The sequence below is a fragment of the Zeugodacus cucurbitae genome, chromosome 5 (assembly GCF_028554725.1).
Source record: "Zeugodacus cucurbitae isolate PBARC_wt_2022May chromosome 5, idZeuCucr1.2, whole genome shotgun sequence".
Lineage (NCBI taxonomy): Eukaryota > Metazoa > Arthropoda > Insecta > Diptera > Tephritidae > Zeugodacus > Zeugodacus cucurbitae.
In genome coordinates this window covers 20,490,659-20,509,597 of record NC_071670.1, presented here as the reverse complement: position 1 = coordinate 20,509,597, position 18,939 = coordinate 20,490,659, and the positions used below count along the sequence as shown (strand labels likewise).

Genomic DNA, 18,939 nt, shown 5'->3' with positions numbered 1-18,939 from the left:
CTTAATTGGTTTTGTGAGATATATAGAAAAAAACCACACTTAACCAAAAAAATTAGATCCAAATATGCCCCTTCTTAGTGTGATCCTTTATACCAAATCTTACTTTTATAACTTTACTTATGTCTTAGTTATGACACTTGATGTGGTTTCGGTTTTCGCCATTTGTGGGCGTGGTAGTGATCCGACTTCGCCAATTTTCAATACCAACCTCCTCAGGGTGCCAAGGAATATGTATACCGAATTTCATTAAGATATATAAATTTTTACTAAACTTCACGCTTGCACGGATAGACGGACAGACATCCGAATTACAACTCTACTCGCCATCCTGATCATTTTGATATACATAACCCAATATCTAACTATTTTATTTCTGGGTGACACAAACAACCGTTATGTGAACAAAACTATAATACTCTCTTTAGCAACTTTGTTGCGAGATTATAAAAATAATATTTGCATAAAATTTGATATTTATCTAATATGCAAATAATTCATTGTTTTAAAGACGTTAAAGACGAAGAATTAATGTATTTTATATACAAGGAGAAGACGAAGTCATATACATATAACAACTAGTGGCCGGGCCATGCATTGCTGTGGATAATGTATATGTATGTTAAATTCTATTATGGTTAACTATTTAATAATATCTTGAGAAGACTCCACTCCTTTCACTACTTTCAAAGTTTTCCGTCAGCTTTAGTGGTTTGCGATAAATATACCAAAACTAACTCTTTGGTTTTTCTAGCCAATTTATCAAACAATTAACCACAAATGATCTTCCTTACCTAGATCATGTGTTCCGAATTTCAAAGCTTAAATTGTAGCTTTTTTGTTTAACTACATACTATTTTTTAGCCGTTGCATAAGTCCGATTTTGGCCATCAAGAATACCAACCTCATAGTATCAAGATTTAAGTATGAGCTAAGTTATATTTGGATATCCAGATCAAATAATTGCTTGACCAAACGGCCGGCCAGACAGATGGATGTTGAGCTGTGACCACGTCCACTTACCTAAAAATATGTAAATCCTAATATCCTTCCGTACTGTGAATGTCGGCTGCAAAAGTCTTATTTTTTTCTTAACTTTATTTTTTATTTTTTGCAATCGTCCGGTTTTGCCTATCTACAATAAAATCACAAAGATCTAGATCTAGATTTCAATTCAAATTATCGCTTGGCCGAATGGACAGACGGATGGGCATTGCGATTAAAATTTGAAATATAAACTATAATATCCTATCTTTAAAGTTGGACCAAACTGCAGACGTGTGCAAAATTTCATTAAAATCGGTTCAGTTGTTTAGGCGCCAATCCCGGACAAACAATGTGACATGAAATTTATATATATATAACAATATTGCTAATTTTATAAAATTGGCTTTGGTAGGCGTCGTTATATTCTTTACCTGTTTCTCTTTGAGCAATCGTAACCTTTGGAGCAATGGTAGTCCTGCACCAATTGGACTAGGTGTTTTGTCCTGATGCGGCTTTTCTTCATTTCCCTCCTTCTCATCAGAACGTACGTTTGACATACGTTTCAAAGTCGTTTTATTGCCTTTCTTAAAGATTTCATGCAGCGGTTGAATTTCTAACGATTCATCACTTCTTCGGGTCCTGAAAGTGCATATGATATACATATATTATATGCAGTAGTAGTATGTAAAAACAGAGGATGGAGTCATATATAGAAGTTCATGTAAGTGAGGAAAGTTTCTGACTGCCATTCTTTTGAATGTGACTCAAGCAGCTCACGACTTCCGGTCTTAGACCAAGTATCCTCTGGGTAGCCAACAGACATCCGTTTGGAGGCGAGCTAAAGTGAGAAGGCGAATCTCGCTTATGCGGTTGTGCGTAGGGTTTGGGACCCACCACATAAAATGAACAGGAAGAAACAGCCTCGGATGAGAGACGCCAATTTTGATAACGACCACTGCAAACGTTTAAAGGACTACGAATTAAGGGCATGCACCTGGAATGTCCGGACCCTTAATTGGGAAGGTGCCTCTGCACAGCTGGTTGATGTCCTCGTAAGAGTAAAGGCTGACATCACCGCAATCCAAGGAATGCGATGGACGGGACAAGGACGGAAGAAGGTGGGTCCTTGTGACATCTACTACAGCGGCCATATAAAGGAGCGCAAATTCGGTGTGGGATTCGTGGTGGGAGAGAGACTCCGTCGTCGAGTCCTGGCATTCACTCCGGTGGATGAACGTTTAGCCACAATTCGCATCACAGCGAGGTTCTTCAACATATCGCTGGTTTGCGCCCACGCCCCGACGGAAGAGAAGGACGAAGTGATCAAAGATAACTTCTATGAGCGCCTAGAAGGTACCTATGAGCGCTGTCCCCGCCATAAGATAACTTCTATGAGCGCCTAGAACGTACCTATGAGCGCTGTCCCCGCCACGATGTCAAAATTGTGCTTGGCGATTTCAACGCTAGGGTGGTATTGGCACAACAGTCGGAAAATTCAGCCTCCATGACGAAACATCGCCAAACAGTCTGAGGCTGATCGACTTCGTCGGGGCCCGAAATATGGTCGTCTGTAGTACTAGATTCCAGCATAAGAAAATCCATCAAGCTACTTGGTTGTCCCCGGATCGAATCACTCGCAACCAGATAGATCATGTTGTAATAAATGGACGACATGTCTCCAGTGTTTTTGATGTGCGTACGCTTCGTGGTCCCAACATCGACTCGGACCACTATCTTGTAGCAGCTAAGATACGCACCCGACTCTGTGTAGAAAAGCGCACACGTCAACAAACACAAGGAAGGTTCAACATCGAAAAGCTGCAATCACAACCGACAGCCGAACGATTTTCTACTCGACTTGCACTCCTGCTCTCTGAGAGCACTCATCAGCATGTCGGTATAAGGAACGGCATATCAAACTCCTTACGTACAGCTGCAACCGAAACCATTGGCTTTCGGAAAAGTCAACAAAACAGCTGGTATGATGAGGATTTCCCTCTCGCAGTGGGGAGAAAACAGACTGCCTACCTCGCAATGTTACGAACGACCGCAACACGGGCGGGATGGGAAAGATACCAAGAGCTGAAGAGGGAAGAGAGACGCATTTGTAGACAAAAAAAGAAAGAGACCGAAATACATGAGTATGAAGAGCTTGACAAGCTTGCCGTCAGGGGTAATGCTCGAAAATTTTACGAAAAGATCCGGCGACTAGCTGAAAGTTTCAAGACCGGAGCACACTCCTATAGGACCCCTAGAGGTGATCTAGTTGTTGATGACCAGAGTATACTGTGTTTGTGGAGGGAACACTTCTCCAGCCTGCTGAATGGCATTGAAAGTACAACACCAGGAGATGACGAACCCGATTCCCCAATCGACGACGATGGAACAGATATTCCATTGTCCGACCGTGAAGAATTTATAATAACAATTACCCGTTTGAAGAACGAGGTTTCAGACAAGGTGACTCGCTATAGTGTGGCTTCTTTAACCTGATGCTGGAAAAAATAGTTCGAGCCGCAGAGCTAAACAGAGAAGGTACAATTTTTTATAAGAGTGTACAGCTACTGAAGTACGCCGATGATATTGATATCATTGGAAACAATACCCGTGCAGTTAGTTCTGCTTTTTCCCGCCTGGATATGGAAGCGAAGCGAATGGGTCTGGAGGTGAACGAGGACAAGACGAAATATCTCCTGTCATCAAAGAAACAGTTAGCGCATTCGCGTCTTGGCTCCCACGTCACTGTTGACAGTCATAACACTGAAGTTGTAGATAATTTCGTATACCTAGGCACCAGCATCAACACCGATAATAATGTCAGCGTTGAAATCCAACGCAGAATCACTCTTGCCAACAGGTGCTACTATGGACTGAGTAGGTTTTGTTCTCGAAGAACAAAAACTAAACTCTACAAGTCCCTCATCATTCCCGTCCTACTTTATGATGCAGAAGCGTGGACGGTGTCAACATTCGATGAGACGGCACTAGGAGTTTTCGAGAGAAAGGTTTTGCGGAAGATTTATGGTCCTCTGAACATTGGCAACGGCGAATACCGCAGACGGTGGAATGATGGGATGTATGTGTTATTCGACGACATAGACATAGTCCAGCGAATAAAAAGACAGCGGCTACGCTGGCTAGGTCATGTTGTTCGAATGGACGAAAGTGTCCCAGCTCTGAAAGTTTTCGATGCAGAACACATTTACACATTTTCTTTACGTATGGAGACTTGTTAACTCGGGTGTCATAAAAGTCAATGTGAAGAACTTGAATCAAAAATATATATAATATAAGTGTACTCTAAAATTTCAGTGGATTAGTGTAGTGTTTTGAAAACAAATTTAAAAAAATTAAAAAAATTTTCGTGGCAGCCTCGGATTAATTCCATTCAGAATTCACCTCAAGTAGAGTATTTGTGTTTATGTTTATAGGCTTTGTCCATGTAGAATATAACCGTGTAGAAATGAAACATAAACGTAGTATGTAATAGTAAAAATGGAATACATACATAGGTATAGTGTTATACCCCAGTACGGAAAATCACCTTGTCTTTTTAAGCATGCTTCGTATTCCTTTTACATCGTTTCTTAATTTGTACACGATTTTTTTTGAGGCACTATTTTCGCTACTGTCGCTTCGATTAATATTGCTATATACACGTGGATGATCCGATTGCTCATTATTATTTTGTGTTTTTGCGTACTTCTTATTTACACAACGGACTTCCATAAGCCGCTTTCGTCCAAGAGTTTGCAAAATTTCTTGTGCTTCGGGGTAGTCTTTCATAGCGGCCAGTACATCTTCTCTAGACAATGAAAACAATTCAGAGTAACCAACTGAGCGTACATCAGCCGTACGTCTAAAATAAAATAAAAAAATAATTATTTTATTCGAAATAATGTATGTTTTTAATATATCACAAACTTATTAAGGCCATCCAGGTTTAGAATTCCGATTTCACCAAAAAAGTCGCCAGCCTTCATGGTTGTAAGCACTTTACCGGTTTCACTGAGCACTTCGAGTATGCCATCAGCTATTATGAACATTTCTCTGGCTACCTCACCTTTACGGCAAATTGAGTCACCTGGTGTAAATATATATGCTTTCATTTTCAACACCAAATCGTGTAAAAATTCTGGTTGACACTCTTGAAATATAGTGACTTTTTTTAAGACACTCAAGTTAACATGTAACGCTAGTTCTGTTTTCAGCTTGTCTGGTAATAAGCCCAATGCTGTGTTAATATCACCTCCTCCTTGTATACGTCCTCTAGACCAACTGTAGTCGTACCACCGGAGTACACGTCTTTTCATTCCCCCTGGAACCTAAATTATTATAATCATAATTATTATCAATTTATAGTAAGGCCTATTCTGATAACTACAAAAATCTTAAGACAGAAAAATTATCATTATCTCTATAATATAAAAATGAATCGCTAAATGTGTTGCTAAGCGTATAACTCGAGAACCGCTGAACCGATTTCGCAAATTCTCTGTTTAGAATGTTTTTAGAGGTACCGGGATGGTTCTTACGAAGGAAAACTAGAAAAATTGCCTGAAAAAGTCTTAAATCCACAATTTTCTAATCACCCATACAAAAAATTTGTGTCGTTAGTCTCGAAAAAAGTCAAGAAGGGCCAAACCGATCCGGCTAATTTTAGTTTTGAAATATTTATGGAAGGCCGGGGAAGGATTAGAAAGTAAGTATATATCGAAAAATTGTGAGGAAGATAACAAGAAGATGATTTTATTTGAATTTACAACAAAATTATAAAAAAAAACAAGACAAAACAAAAAATAATAATATTTTGATAGTTGTCATTGTTGCTTTGTTAAAATATTTTTATCATTGTTCAATTGTATAAGGCTGTGTCGATAGCCCAAAACAATTTGTAACAAGTAGGGAAAGGCAACCGAACATTTTATACTCTCGCAATTTATTGATGTAATTTTATTACACACAATTTGAAATAAAGTCCAATAAATTAACGAATATCAGCACATATAGTACATGAGGGTTGAGGTAATTCCTGAACCGATTTCTCTCATTTTCAACGCCCAGTTATAACGGCAAATCGGCCTTGAAATTACTCCTAAATTGCAAATGAACGAAACACCAGTCTGCAAAATGGCCAAAAAAAAGAGCTATAAAGAAGATTTTCCAGATATTCAAGTCGCTGGAGGTACTGCACAGGACTTTAAAAGATTTTCGCGACAACGAAAATATTTTTGGTAAAGCCATGATTCTGTTGGCATGTGATTTTCGCCAGACTATTCCTGGATCAACTGTTGCTGACGAACTAATCACATTCCTAAAGTCATCTAATTTGTGGCGACACATAAAGAATCTCCACTTAACAAATAACATACGATTGTTTTTCCAATAATATCATACTGTGATTGTAGAAATAGTTGAAAATGGTAGCAACGCAGTTGACACCTGGATGGATTAATAACATTTTTAACGGGTTTCTGTCACTTGATGGCCTCGAAAGAGGAGCTTATCATCGTGTTTTTCCTGACATGAAACCATAATATAATAAACAGAAATGGCTGATTGGATGACCTATATTGGTGGTAAAAAAACAAGGATTTAGAATTTCGTTAAAGGAGAGTTGACACAGCTACAAACCAGGATGACATATTAAATTATCCCACCGACTATTTAAAATTGCTGGACTATCCCCACTCACTTGCAATTAAAAGTAGTGTGAGTTTTCATCATGCTGCGTAACATAAATCAACATCAAACTTTGCAAAAGAACAAGACTGGCTGTGAAGAAGGTAATTTGTTACTTTTTCCAATATACGATTAAAAAATCAAAGTTTTACAAATTATGATGATTTACGCTTAACACAGATCTACAATAATGTCTATCAATCATTTTAAAATGTGTCGGCTATAACGTTTTCGTCTTTATGCGTAAGAATTTTTTCTATGCATTGAAAGATTTACTAATTTAAAGTATACCACAAAAACGTGTGGCTGGGTCTGCTAGTTGAAATAATAAATTTAATATTATTTTTGCTCTAGAGTGTCAAAATACATAAAAGGTCAGTTTTCAAGATCAGCCGGGAAAGAGTAGCAGCAGCCAAACTCCTAAAGATGGAGGCAAATCCCGACATAGACGAAAAGTTTGGATGCGAAGGTATTCGGATAGCTTTACTGCCTCTCAAGGATTAAAAAGAGCAGAGGTGGAGATTGAATTGGAATCTAATCCTTCAATTGTATGATGGACTCCAAATTTCAGGCTCACATAAAACCTGCATCATGAGATAACGACATCAGCGATAATCGCAACAGGTTCACATCAGATAATCTGGACATCAACGCAATAGGTAAGTCTAAAATTCATTATTGGTAAAATATATATAAATATAACTAACCTTTATAACTAGAGCTAGGCATAGATAACACTCTAAGAAATGAATTTCCGATTAATCTTTCCAGTACGAACTATGTGACTGTAGGGCTAATCAAAACCTAGTTTAGGACAATCAAACTTTAGGACGGGTTCTATACAATTAGTGCAGATGGAAACAAACGGAAAGTTCAACCATTACTCCTGGTTTATATAACCCGCACCACTCCGACTGTGCGGTCGCGATGTCGATGTTCACAGTACCTACGGTCAACTAGCCCATAGGAACTATTAGGAAACTCAAGGCCGTACGCGGCAGGTTGAATCTTCACAGTGTTATTACAACATTGTAGGCTTTCCCTACTACGGTGTCTAGTAAACCTTATGATAGAGAGAATCGTACTGGCTTACATTCCACTTTCTTGGAGGACCTCGAGAGTAATTTTCATATCCAAGATGGGGAAGAAGAACTATTCATTGGCCAAAACCTTTAAGAACAAAGGCACTGAACCTGAAACCTCTGCATATGAATCAAAATTAATACAGAGGTGGCCCTGAAACCCAGAAATTCATAAAGAACAAAATATATGTCTTTCTGGACATCGAGCGAGCGTACGGTAATGGTTGTGTGTATCATCAAAACTCTCGAAAATAGGCTGATTGCCGAACCGCTTTTTAAGTAAATTACACGAAGACAGCTAAAACCATAGTACGAGACAGTACAATCCGATTAGATATATCTTCCTACTAATTTAAAGAGTGCAGTGGTTTGTGTTAGTTAGATAGATTTTGAGCCCTACAAAATATAAGGGTTTAAAATGTACGGTAACAACAGAACTTAACCTTTACTGACCATTTCGTGACCTGTTTAAATATGCTTCGTTACATACTAATTTAAATATATTAGATTTACCAACCTTATGATGACGCATGTAAGTCTTGGCTCCATCTAGCAAGCGTTCGAATTCCAGGCGGTTTGCATTACGATTTGTTATCACATTTCCAACTTGACCGACAATGGTTGCAAAAATGAAAACTCCAATAAGATAGCTGACAATTGTAAAAATGTACCTATAAAATACAAAAAACAATAAAGGCAGACAAGGCATTAGAACAAGCCATATAACATCAAAGTTTTCGAAACATGACATACAAATTAATGAATACTCGTATCTACTTAATATCAATAGGTGTTGAAGGCTGTCATAATTTTCGAAAACTTTGATGGCATTTTCATATATTTTTGAGAGGTTAGCAAAATAATAAATTAAAAAAATTAATAATCCCTAAAAATCACGCGTGGACAGCCCCAACATCATTGATATATACTGCATTTAAGACTCAATCGCTTACTACGCTGAGGCTTTAAGTAATTGTACAGTCATTGAAGATTATGAGTAGAAATCGATTTAAGGTGAAGTTTAATAGTTTAAATAAAAAGCCCTAAAATATATATAGTAAGCGATTGAGCTATAAGTTCAACTATTGTACATACATACATTCATGTGAATGTATAATATGCATAAATATGTATAATCAAATGTATAATATGAGAATATATTTAGAATAGAAGGTAAATCATACCCATAATTCGAACCGAATTGCAGTAATCTAGATCGTATACCACGTCTTGGTATAGATCTTGGGCCGTCCACTGAGAAATTTGGTCTTTCGATAGAAAAAATAAAAATATATTTTTAAAATAAATTCAATAATATTTATTAAACAATAATAAATTAATGTGTATAAGCCTTAAATTTATTAATTGTTTAATTTATGTATTTGAAACAAGGTCAAAAAGAGAAAATTATATAGTTCAATTGATTGTCAATTGGCGAAATATGGGAAATATTGCCCTGATATTTGATTTGATTTCAAACTTAGTTTTTTCATAAACAAGTTTTTTCATTTTAAGACCTCTAAAATATATTTGCATTCAGATATCACTTAAAACAAAAATTTTTATTAGTTGAAATATTTAAAATTGATATTATTGATGAAAGCACTAAAGACGAATGGTCGAACAATAGTGCTAGGTTGTTTTCTGATAAAATCAATATTATTGTGCAAATCTTATTTAAAATTTTTAGAAATCGATATTTAATTTTACGGGTATTGTTTAAATATTTTTCGCATACTACTCGTGAAAAATGTGAATCCAAACTACACTGCATACATAGGTTAGACGTAGCGAATTTTTCCTTAAAAAAAACTGTTATACTCGTATTTACTAATATGTATGTTTTAGTTGAGCCAAACCTTTTTCTTATGAAAGTTCAAACCAAGTTCGATAAAAAACTGCTCATAGTTGCTTGGCTTGTGCAAGGATAACTGTGCATTCGAAACCTTTAGAAACTTCGATGAATCCACATGCGCTTTCAGTTATCTATTGAATTAGACCTACTTAACGTTTTCTTTGTCTTTGTAAAACGGTGCAATTATTTTCATTAATAAAAAAGCTTATTATTAAGAAATCAATTGTTTTTTAGCAATATTTGAAAAAAAGGAATACCTAACGCTTTGAGCCTATTGAAACGCCTAAAAATAGACGTCTTACCGGAGTAAACACCAACTTTTCAACCGTTTCGCGTACAATCAGAAATGGAAAACATCTTTAGCGTATAAAGAAAGAAAAATCCATATAGAAAGAGAAAGGGCTTCAATTTACGGAAGAGTACATGCTTTGGAGTTTTACTAATGAAAAGCGTTTTAATTTGGAGGGACCCAATGGCTTTCAATACTATTTTCATGATTTACGCAAAGAAGAAGTGTGTTTAAGCCGCAATCATAAGTGCGTAATAATAATGAACAATTGATTTAATTTTTATTGATCAGAAAATTATCGGTCATTTGTTTCGAGTCAAAACGTTAATATCATGACTTGGCCACCATATTCTCCGGATCTTAACATATTTTAAAACGAATGGAGTTGACCTGCATGGGAAGTTTATGTAGAAGAAAGTAATACGACGATAAAGAACCATTAATTGTAGCAATTACAATTGCTTGAAATGAGAATTCGCTAAATAACATAGACCTTTTCAAGGATTAAACGGATATATGAAGTTATTGCAAACAAATAAAGATCATTGGAGATTTCCCTTTGTCGAGAATAAAATGTTGTCTCGAGATTTCACGAAATCGAATTGAGACATACTACATATAGCCAATATTTTGCAGTCCTTTAAACTAAATAAAGACTTACTCTGCATTTGTTTCGGGCGTTGGTAAGTCTCCAATTGTAGTTAAAGTAAGAGTAGACCAGTATAGGCTGCCTAAATACTTTCTCGTCAACGTCGCGTAATCGCCTGGCCTATAAGGATATACCCAGTCTCCCTTTGTTGATAAAATACGATAATCATTAGTATTAGAAATCATTTCCGTTTTAATAAACTCGTTTATTACCAACCTGAAATCCTTCAGCTTCCGATAGTAGATAATAAAAACATCCGAACCAATGCGCCAAAATTAATAGAATATGTATTAAATTTATTACGCGCCATAAGTTTGGCCAAACAGTCCTACTTTCAACAATATAATAGAATTTCACACATCGATACACCTAAAAGAGATAAAGGAATTAAGACTAATAAAATAATGCAGTACATATTAGACACACATACCTTGAAAAATCTAGAAAATCGTAAAAGAGGATTTGCGCCTATTTTTAGTTGTATTAAATCCAAAGGAATCAACGATACCATATCTAAGACGAAATCTCGAGAGTGAATATAATGAAGTGCCAATTTTTTGTCATCATAAACCATCAGTCCTTGTTCGAGGTATCCCGTGCGCAGCTGGACAATAATGTCGAAAACGAAAACAATATCCGTGAGCGCATCACAAACGAACCAAAAAATAGGAACAGCTTGCTGGAAATAAAAATGCAAATCCTATAATTATTTCAGAATAAACAAATTTACGACTAAACATAATAAAGAAACTTTCTTATATTGTGATACATTGCGCTTATTAAAAAACGTTTTCAGTTTCCATATATGTACTGTAATACGAGGGCTGCTATATATATTTCTGGCCTAATAATGAAAATAGGAATATTTATCAACGAAAATGGTTTTATTGTTTTTCAAAATATTCTCCATCAAGATTTATACACTTTTGCATGCGCTCAAACCAATTTTCGAAGCACTTTTTTTGAGCCTTTGTTTTGAGCGATTGTCAAATTGTGCGGGATCCAACGAGAACAATCCTTTTTTACGGCCAGGTGTTCATGCAATATCGAATGTATGCTGGTGGGAGAAATGTATAGACATGCCTCTATCTGTAGGTATGTTACATGACGGTCTTGCATTATCAGTTCACGTACGGCATCGATGTTTTCTGGCACAACGGCTGTTTTTGGACGACCTTCACGGAATTCGTCTTTGAGCGAGCGATGGCCACGATTGAATTCGTTGTACCAGTTTTTCACAGTGCTATAGGATGGTGCTTCATAGCCATACAAAGATTTTAGTTCATCGATGCACTCTTGTCGCGATAATCCACTTCGAAAGATGTGAAAAATGATCGCAAGAAAATGTTCACCAGTTAATTCCATTTTTTGGACGACATAAATTTTTTAATTCCCTGTAAATAAAACAATTCACGATTAAATGACAAAGTGTTCTGAGTGATGTTATGCTAAAAAATGTCCAACTTTCCAATGGAAATGTCAGATTGCACCTGGCAACACTTAGTCTTGCCTAGGCCAGAAATATATATAGCAGCCCTCGTACCCGTAACATCTGATAATACCCTATATACCCTTTGGTGAATTCTAATATAATATACCTACAAAGTTTATAAACATGTTTTTCATGCGCATGTTGAAGTTTTTCATTTCATATTACCTGTAATTCAGGAAAGCTTTGCCGCACAATAAGGGCCCATAAGTTATATAAAACGGAAACAGTTAGTATCATTAACCAATAGAAATAAAAATTTTCATCTGGATTAACAACAGAACGCCGCTTTTGTAAAAATCGACGCCGACGTTTTGTACTTTTGTTAGATTCTCCAAAGGCGCTCTCTGATCCAGTGTCTTCGACCGTTTCCTGAAATTAAATGTACCATAATTTTAATATATACTATATATATTCAATACATATATACTATATAATGAATATATACTATGAATTTCATATGAATATATATTTTAAACCTTCTTTTTCCCGGAAACACAGATGAAATATTGTTAAATTTTTTAAGTATCCATGGTCCCCGAATAATTAGTTGTTCATATCTCGCAAACTTTTAAAGCTATATCAAATATGTCACCGCTCGTCTAAAAATGGTCGGAATCGGACTATAACTTTTGAAAACTCCATATATCGAAAAGCCTATCTGCCTTCCCTAAATAAAAGCGTTGGCGGAACGTTTTTTACCGCCCGTATCGTCATCTACTAGAAATTTGTTTAAAATTCGGTAAATACTTATTTTGTAATTAATGCAGCAAAGTTCTGATAAATATTAGAATAAAACCTGAACCATTTGAACTGAACCGCGGTTCAGAGATACTCATAAACTGGTTCTTGATTAGGGATGCAAACGATGTATCGATGTTTTTGAAACATCGATGTTTTCGTCAAAAATGTCTCGAATCTAAAAACATCGATGCATTGATGTCACTTTCAACGATGTTTAATATAAAAATTTTACTTCTGACCTTCACACGTTTTCGGGTATTAACCCGAAACACTCTATTTGGATACGCTTTATTACATTGGAATTCGATTTTTGTAAAATACGGAGAATTCGTTAAGGGAATGTGCGCTTGGACAATACTGCGGTTACTTTTATGATTTATTTATACAATTTAATTCTGGCGCAGACTACTGCGTTATTACACTTTAAAGATGCTATGGCTAAAATAAATACTTTTTTTATGTTTCATAAAAAAATCGAAGAATCGCGCTGATACAACGGAATTTTCGGATGATTGTGAAACAGAATACACGTTTGATATTTGGAACCAGAATAAACATTTGGTCCACCAAAAGGTGAAATGTAAGCTGTCAAATTTATCTACAATTACAGGGACGGAAGGTTGAAGAGAAAATGTATCTCGGCTGTTACCCCTACCAATCAGAAGCCAATAGAGTTTGGGTTGATATGAATACTGTGTTTCCGGAGTTGTATAAATAGGCTTATTAATATTTACACATTTTGGCCACTTCAGTGCCGAGTAAACGACCGTTTTCTAAACCCAGGGCAACTATCACACAGAAGTAAAATCGAAAAGAAATGATAGTGAAAAAAATTTCCTTGTCGTTGTTTTGAAATTCTGTTACTTATTGAGAAAAAACTTTAACAGTGAAATAAAATGTATCAACTTAAGACGTACTACATTTCATTTATTTATTCTTCTGCTTCTGTATCCCTTAGCTTTTCACACTAAATTTAAAATAAGTTAAAAAAGTTCAAAAATACATCGATGTTTCGATGTATCGATGTTTTAATGGCCGATGTTTTTGATTTCGATGGGTTTTGAAGAAACATCGAACCATCGATGTTTCATTTCACGATGTTTGCATCCCTATTCTTGATCCGGTACACATTTTTTTAACCGCACCCACATCGATGTTTGCAGTCAATCACTTTTAAGACTTTGGAACACTTTACTAATATATATATGAAAGTTATAAGAAGTTTTTAAGATTCTTACACTTTCTATGTTTAACAACCTAGCGAAAGATTATACTTATTTTTTTTTTACTAACAAAGCATCTTGAGATGTGAAGAATTTTATTAAAGTTATATGTACTTATGTAAATGCAATCCTTATCTCGATGATGCAAATTATGTAATATTATAATTATTTTTTTACCTGAGTTTCTGGAATTTGACGCGTAGAGAAACGCTTTAAAAAAGAGTCCTCGCGCTTTAACGGTGGCTTTTTCTGTATCGCTGAGGATATTTGGACAGTTGTTCTGAGCTTCATCCATCGTTGATTGGAGCGGTTCCTATTTTTTTTTTTAAATATAATTCTGTAGTGTTTTAGATTTATAAATAAAAAAGTCACTGCTACGAATACATAAAGACCTAAGTCAAATTCAAAATTAAAAGCTCTAATCTAAAAACCAATGTTGTGGCAGCTCAATGCTTATATAGTGAAAAGATATGCTGACAAAAAATATGAGCACATGATTTTGTAATTTATTAGTTCTAAATTGACAATCAAGAATATACTCAAAATACCTATATCATGCCATTTGCATATGTAATTTAAAAAAAACATTACCAATCAGCATCTAGGTCCGACGGTTTTTCGCTGATATCTGTTTTCCTGGAAAAATAATACATAAATGTATATAATGTTTGTTTAATTTCGTAACCATTTATTTTTAATCTGTTTATAGCAAAATCTCATATGTTTAAATATATGTAGAGTTTTTCAATAAGGTTGCTCCAAAAGTAGACCGATAGGGGCAGCAATTAAAAAAAAAAAAAATAATTCGTAAACACTTGTAAGGAACGGTTCGGGTGCAACCGAACATTTTATACTGTCGGAATTTATTGATGTAATTTTATTAGGATAACACACAATTTGACCCATACATTCCAATAGAATAATGAAAATCATCATATTTAGTATATGAGGGTGAGGTAATTCCTAAACTCATTTTCCCCACCAAGCTACACTATATCCAAGGCTATAAGCTCGCTTAATTTTGCTAAGATATCTCACATACTAACCGATAAATGTGGAATAAATTCCTCCATATTTTTGAAAAACCTATAACTAGGTATATGCTAGGGGCTAGGGGAAGTTATGACCCGATTTTAAGAATAAAAATTTCCTTTGAATTAAATAAAAATATCAGAAATAGTTTACCGATATTTTCGGTGAAAAATTACTCTTAGGCACTGAGTTCTTTATGTTCGATATTCGAGACTTTGAAAAGTTATAGTTCGATTTCGACATTTCTTCCATAAGTGAAGCCACAGTTGATGTACAATATTTGTGTAAAGTTTTATTCCGCTATCTTCATCATCGTGTCATCAGAGTATCCAGAAAGTATTATGTTCTGAATTTCATTGAAATGGGTCGAGTAGTTTTTTAGATATGGTTTTTAACCATAAGTGGGAGAGGCCACGCCTATTTTCCCTTTATAAAAAATCAGCCAAAAATTCTTCTTCCATTTTTTCTATAATATATAGTGTTTCTGACGTTTTAGTTAGTGAGTAAAAATTAAGATATCTTGATGAAACTTGGCACACTTATTTCTTGGCACCATAGGAAGGTTGCTTTCGAAAATGAACAAAATCGGACCACTGCCACGCTCACAAAATGGCAAAAACCGAAAACACATAAAGTGCCATAACTAAGCTACAAATAAAGCTATGGAAATAAAATTTGGTATGAAGGATCGTACTATTAAGAGGCATATTTGCATGTACTTTTTTTGGGGAAGTGGGAGTGGCCCCGCCCCCTACTAAGTTTTTTGTATATATCTCGCAAACCAATGGAGCTATATGAACCAAACTTTCTGCAGTCGTTTTTTTGTAGCCACTTCCTAATACAGTCCAAAAATGAATACAAAAGTTAGGTAGGAAATTACTAAAAGTGGGTTAACTCACTAACGAAAAACGTCAGAAACACTAAATTTCACATAAGAAATGGCAGATGGAAGCTGCACACAGATTTTTTTACAATGAAACTTGGTTTGTAATAGTTTCCTTACATCCCAATGATATGTTGTGAAAATAGGCCAAATCACTTCACAACCACGCCTACTTCCTATATACCAGAACTTTGAAGACTATCTGAATCGCTTACTTTACAATATATAAAGTAAGCACTAGTGAAGATATCGGTGCAGAACTTTGCACAAATACTACGTTTATAGTGTGGCAGTCCCATTCTAAAAATCGCCAAAATCGGACCATATGTTTTCAAGGCCCCATATATCGAACATGAAGACCTCGGTGCTTCTAACCTAATATTAGGGTTTTCAACTTTCAATGGACTTTATATAATATATATGACGAATATGTGGGTCAAATTGTGTATTATATAATATAAATAAAGTTAAATAAATAAATTGCGAGAGTATAAAATGTTCGGTTACACCCGAACTTAGCCCTTCCTTACTTGTTATATTTTCTTTTCACCTACATTTAATATTAATAATAAGAATACAGCCATACTTGCATTTACTTACTTTGATACGGGGCTTTTAATGTCGGAATAATGTGTATTACTATCATTATCATTGTCGCTCCCACGTAGTTGCGTTTTTCTTATAGTGCCAGTTCGTTCCTGGCCGGAGCTACTCGTACCGGATGGGCTAACGATATCTGTGTCACTATTGCATTCGATTCCATGGCGATCTTTGAATGACATTGCGTGTTCGGCCGGGTCCGTCTGTAAGAAACAGTAAAAATGACTGTTAAATACATGCAATGAAAATTGATTTGGTACGTATACTGGCATACCATTTGCAAGACAGCAGAAGAAGAAATTGCCGCACCTGTGCTGCCGTAGTTGAGTTGCGAATGGTAGCCGCTCGAAAGGATTTTTTTGTGTGCTGATGCGTGCGCGCGATACGCACTCACACTCAATTTCATTGTGACATGAATGCAAGTTCAACATAACAATATTAAATTTAATTATTAAACGGCAATTTGGACGAATGAAAATGCTTATGAAAGCATTACACATACAGTACATATGTTGTTCTACGGCCAAACAGTTTTGAGGTGAAGCTACAATAATTGGCAGTTACATATGTATTTCTTCTGCAGCGCATAAGAGTAAACAATCTTTGTACATAAGGCCTCTTACGATGATGGATGAACCACTCCTGTAATAAAATACAAATATTGTATATTATTTCCATTACTCCGTTTGAGACGCGAGCAAAAATACTATTATTTGTATCTAATATATAAAAATACATATGTACAAGTAAGGAAGGGCTAAATTCGAGTCCCACCGAACATTTTATACTCTCGCAATTTATTTAATTAATTTTATTAATAAAACCGACATTATGACTCACATATTCGGCATATATATGCTACAAAGTCCATTGAAAGTTTGAAAACCCTAATTTTAGGTATATGGGAGCTAGGGGAAGTTATGATCCGATTTCACTAATTTTTTACACTGAGACATATTATTAGAAGAAACATATTCCATCTTTCTTCAAAATATCTGAGCGACTTACATATATTTTCGGTAAAATTTGTTAGTCATTATCGATCTATGGAGCCTTGAAAACTTATGGTCCGATTTCGACGATTTTGAGAAGAGCGATGCCACACTATAAATTCAGTGATATGCCAAGTTATGTTTCGATATTTTGACTAGTGCTTACTTCATATATTATATATTGTAAAGTAAACGATTCAGATCGACTTAAAAGTTCTAGTATATGGAAAGTAGGCGTGGTTGTGAACCGATTTGAACTATTTTCAGAGCATATCATTGGGAAGCTAGGAAGATATTATGAACCGAATTTTAATGAAATTGGTCGAGTAGTCTCGGAGATATGGTTTTTGATCCATAAGTGGGCGAAACAACGCCCATTTAAAATTTTGTATACTATTTTGAGTGCAGCTTTTCTGTACTATCTTTATAATGAAATTTCCTCAAAAAGATTTCATCCACATATGCCCCTTTATAGTGCGATCTTTCATACCAAATTGTACTTCAATAGCTTGATTTAGAGCTTAGTTATAGCTCTTTATATGTTTTCGGTTGTTGCCATTTTGTGGGCGTGACAATGGTCCGATTACGCCCATTTTAGAACTTAACCTTCTTATGGTGCCAAGAAATATGTCTACCAAGTTTCATCTAGATATCTAAATTTTTACTCAAGTTACAGCTTGCACGGATGGACGGACAGTATAAGCAGTTGGAAGCAATGTTATTTCTACAGGCCTGCAGATAGAAGGAAATTGTCGGATCGACTTAACATCTGACCAATCACAAAACGTTACTAAATCTGTATGAAAAGCCAATAATTTCCAGCGACATGCGTTCGTTATCTAATTAACATACTAATTGGTGTAAATTTAAGACCATACTGACTCTGCATGGAAGAATATAAAAATAGAATAGAAATATAATATTCCCATGAAACAAAGTGGAAACATATTCCCAAAATATATCATAGATGGTATCCATAAAAAGCGCAAACTTTGACGGAAATGACGGCAAACAAGGTCGTCTGCTCCAAAACCGGAAGTTAATAAATCTATATATAGCAAAACGAATACTCTATATCTAACTCTTTTAGTTTTAGGTGTTATAAACAACCGTTATGTGAACAAAACTATTATACTCTCTTAGCAACTTTGTTGCAGTTCATCGCCGCCGTATTTGAAAAGCTCAGCCGGTAATCTATCGGCCCCGCCGCTTTGTTGTTCTTCAGGCGGGTAATTGCTATTCGAATTTCCTCATGGTTTGGTAATGGAACATAATGGATCTGGAGATCGGGTTCGCCACCTCCTGGTGTTGTACTTTTACTGCCATTCAGCAGATCGGAGAATTGTTCCCTCCATAATCCCAGTATGCCCTGGACATCGGTTACCAGATTATCACCTTGGTCTCTACATGACGATGCTCCGGTCTTGAAAACTTC

General features: G+C 35.6%; 1 protein-coding gene and 1 long non-coding RNA gene across 3 annotated transcripts in view; one reads left to right on the top strand and one right to left on the bottom strand.

Annotated features, from left to right (window-relative positions):
• The window catches only part of LOC105215046 (uncharacterized), a 51,574-nt gene that overhangs the window by 5,088 nt on the left and 27,547 nt on the right, over positions 1–18,939 (bottom strand). The window contains exons 2-14 of one of the 2 annotated variants that reach the window (XM_054231044.1): positions 16,787–17,154; positions 16,513–16,715; positions 14,589–14,633; positions 14,175–14,310; positions 12,199–12,402; positions 10,972–11,220; positions 10,758–10,910; positions 10,554–10,684; positions 8,933–9,016; positions 8,266–8,419; positions 4,909–5,309; positions 4,529–4,843; positions 1,416–1,623 (exon numbers count right to left, since the gene is read on the bottom strand). In XM_054231044.1, the coding sequence (XP_054087019.1) occupies positions 1,416–1,623; positions 4,529–4,843; positions 4,909–5,309; positions 8,266–8,419; positions 8,933–9,016; positions 10,554–10,684; positions 10,758–10,910; positions 10,972–11,220; positions 12,199–12,402; positions 14,175–14,310; positions 14,589–14,633; positions 16,513–16,715; positions 16,787–16,918 (2,415 nt within the window). In that variant the 5' untranslated portion in view covers positions 16,919–17,154. The remainder of the gene's footprint in view (positions 1–1,415; positions 1,624–4,528; positions 4,844–4,908; positions 5,310–8,265; positions 8,420–8,932; positions 9,017–10,553; positions 10,685–10,757; positions 10,911–10,971; positions 11,221–12,198; positions 12,403–14,174; positions 14,311–14,588; positions 14,634–16,512; positions 16,716–16,786; positions 17,155–18,939) is intronic. The other variant, XM_054231045.1, reaches the window with a different exon arrangement.
• On the top strand, positions 5,305–8,269 carry LOC128921964 (uncharacterized). The gene is made up of 3 exons (XR_008471259.1): positions 5,305–6,770; positions 7,021–7,325; positions 7,438–8,269. It is a non-coding gene; the product is annotated as an uncharacterized LOC128921964 (long non-coding RNA).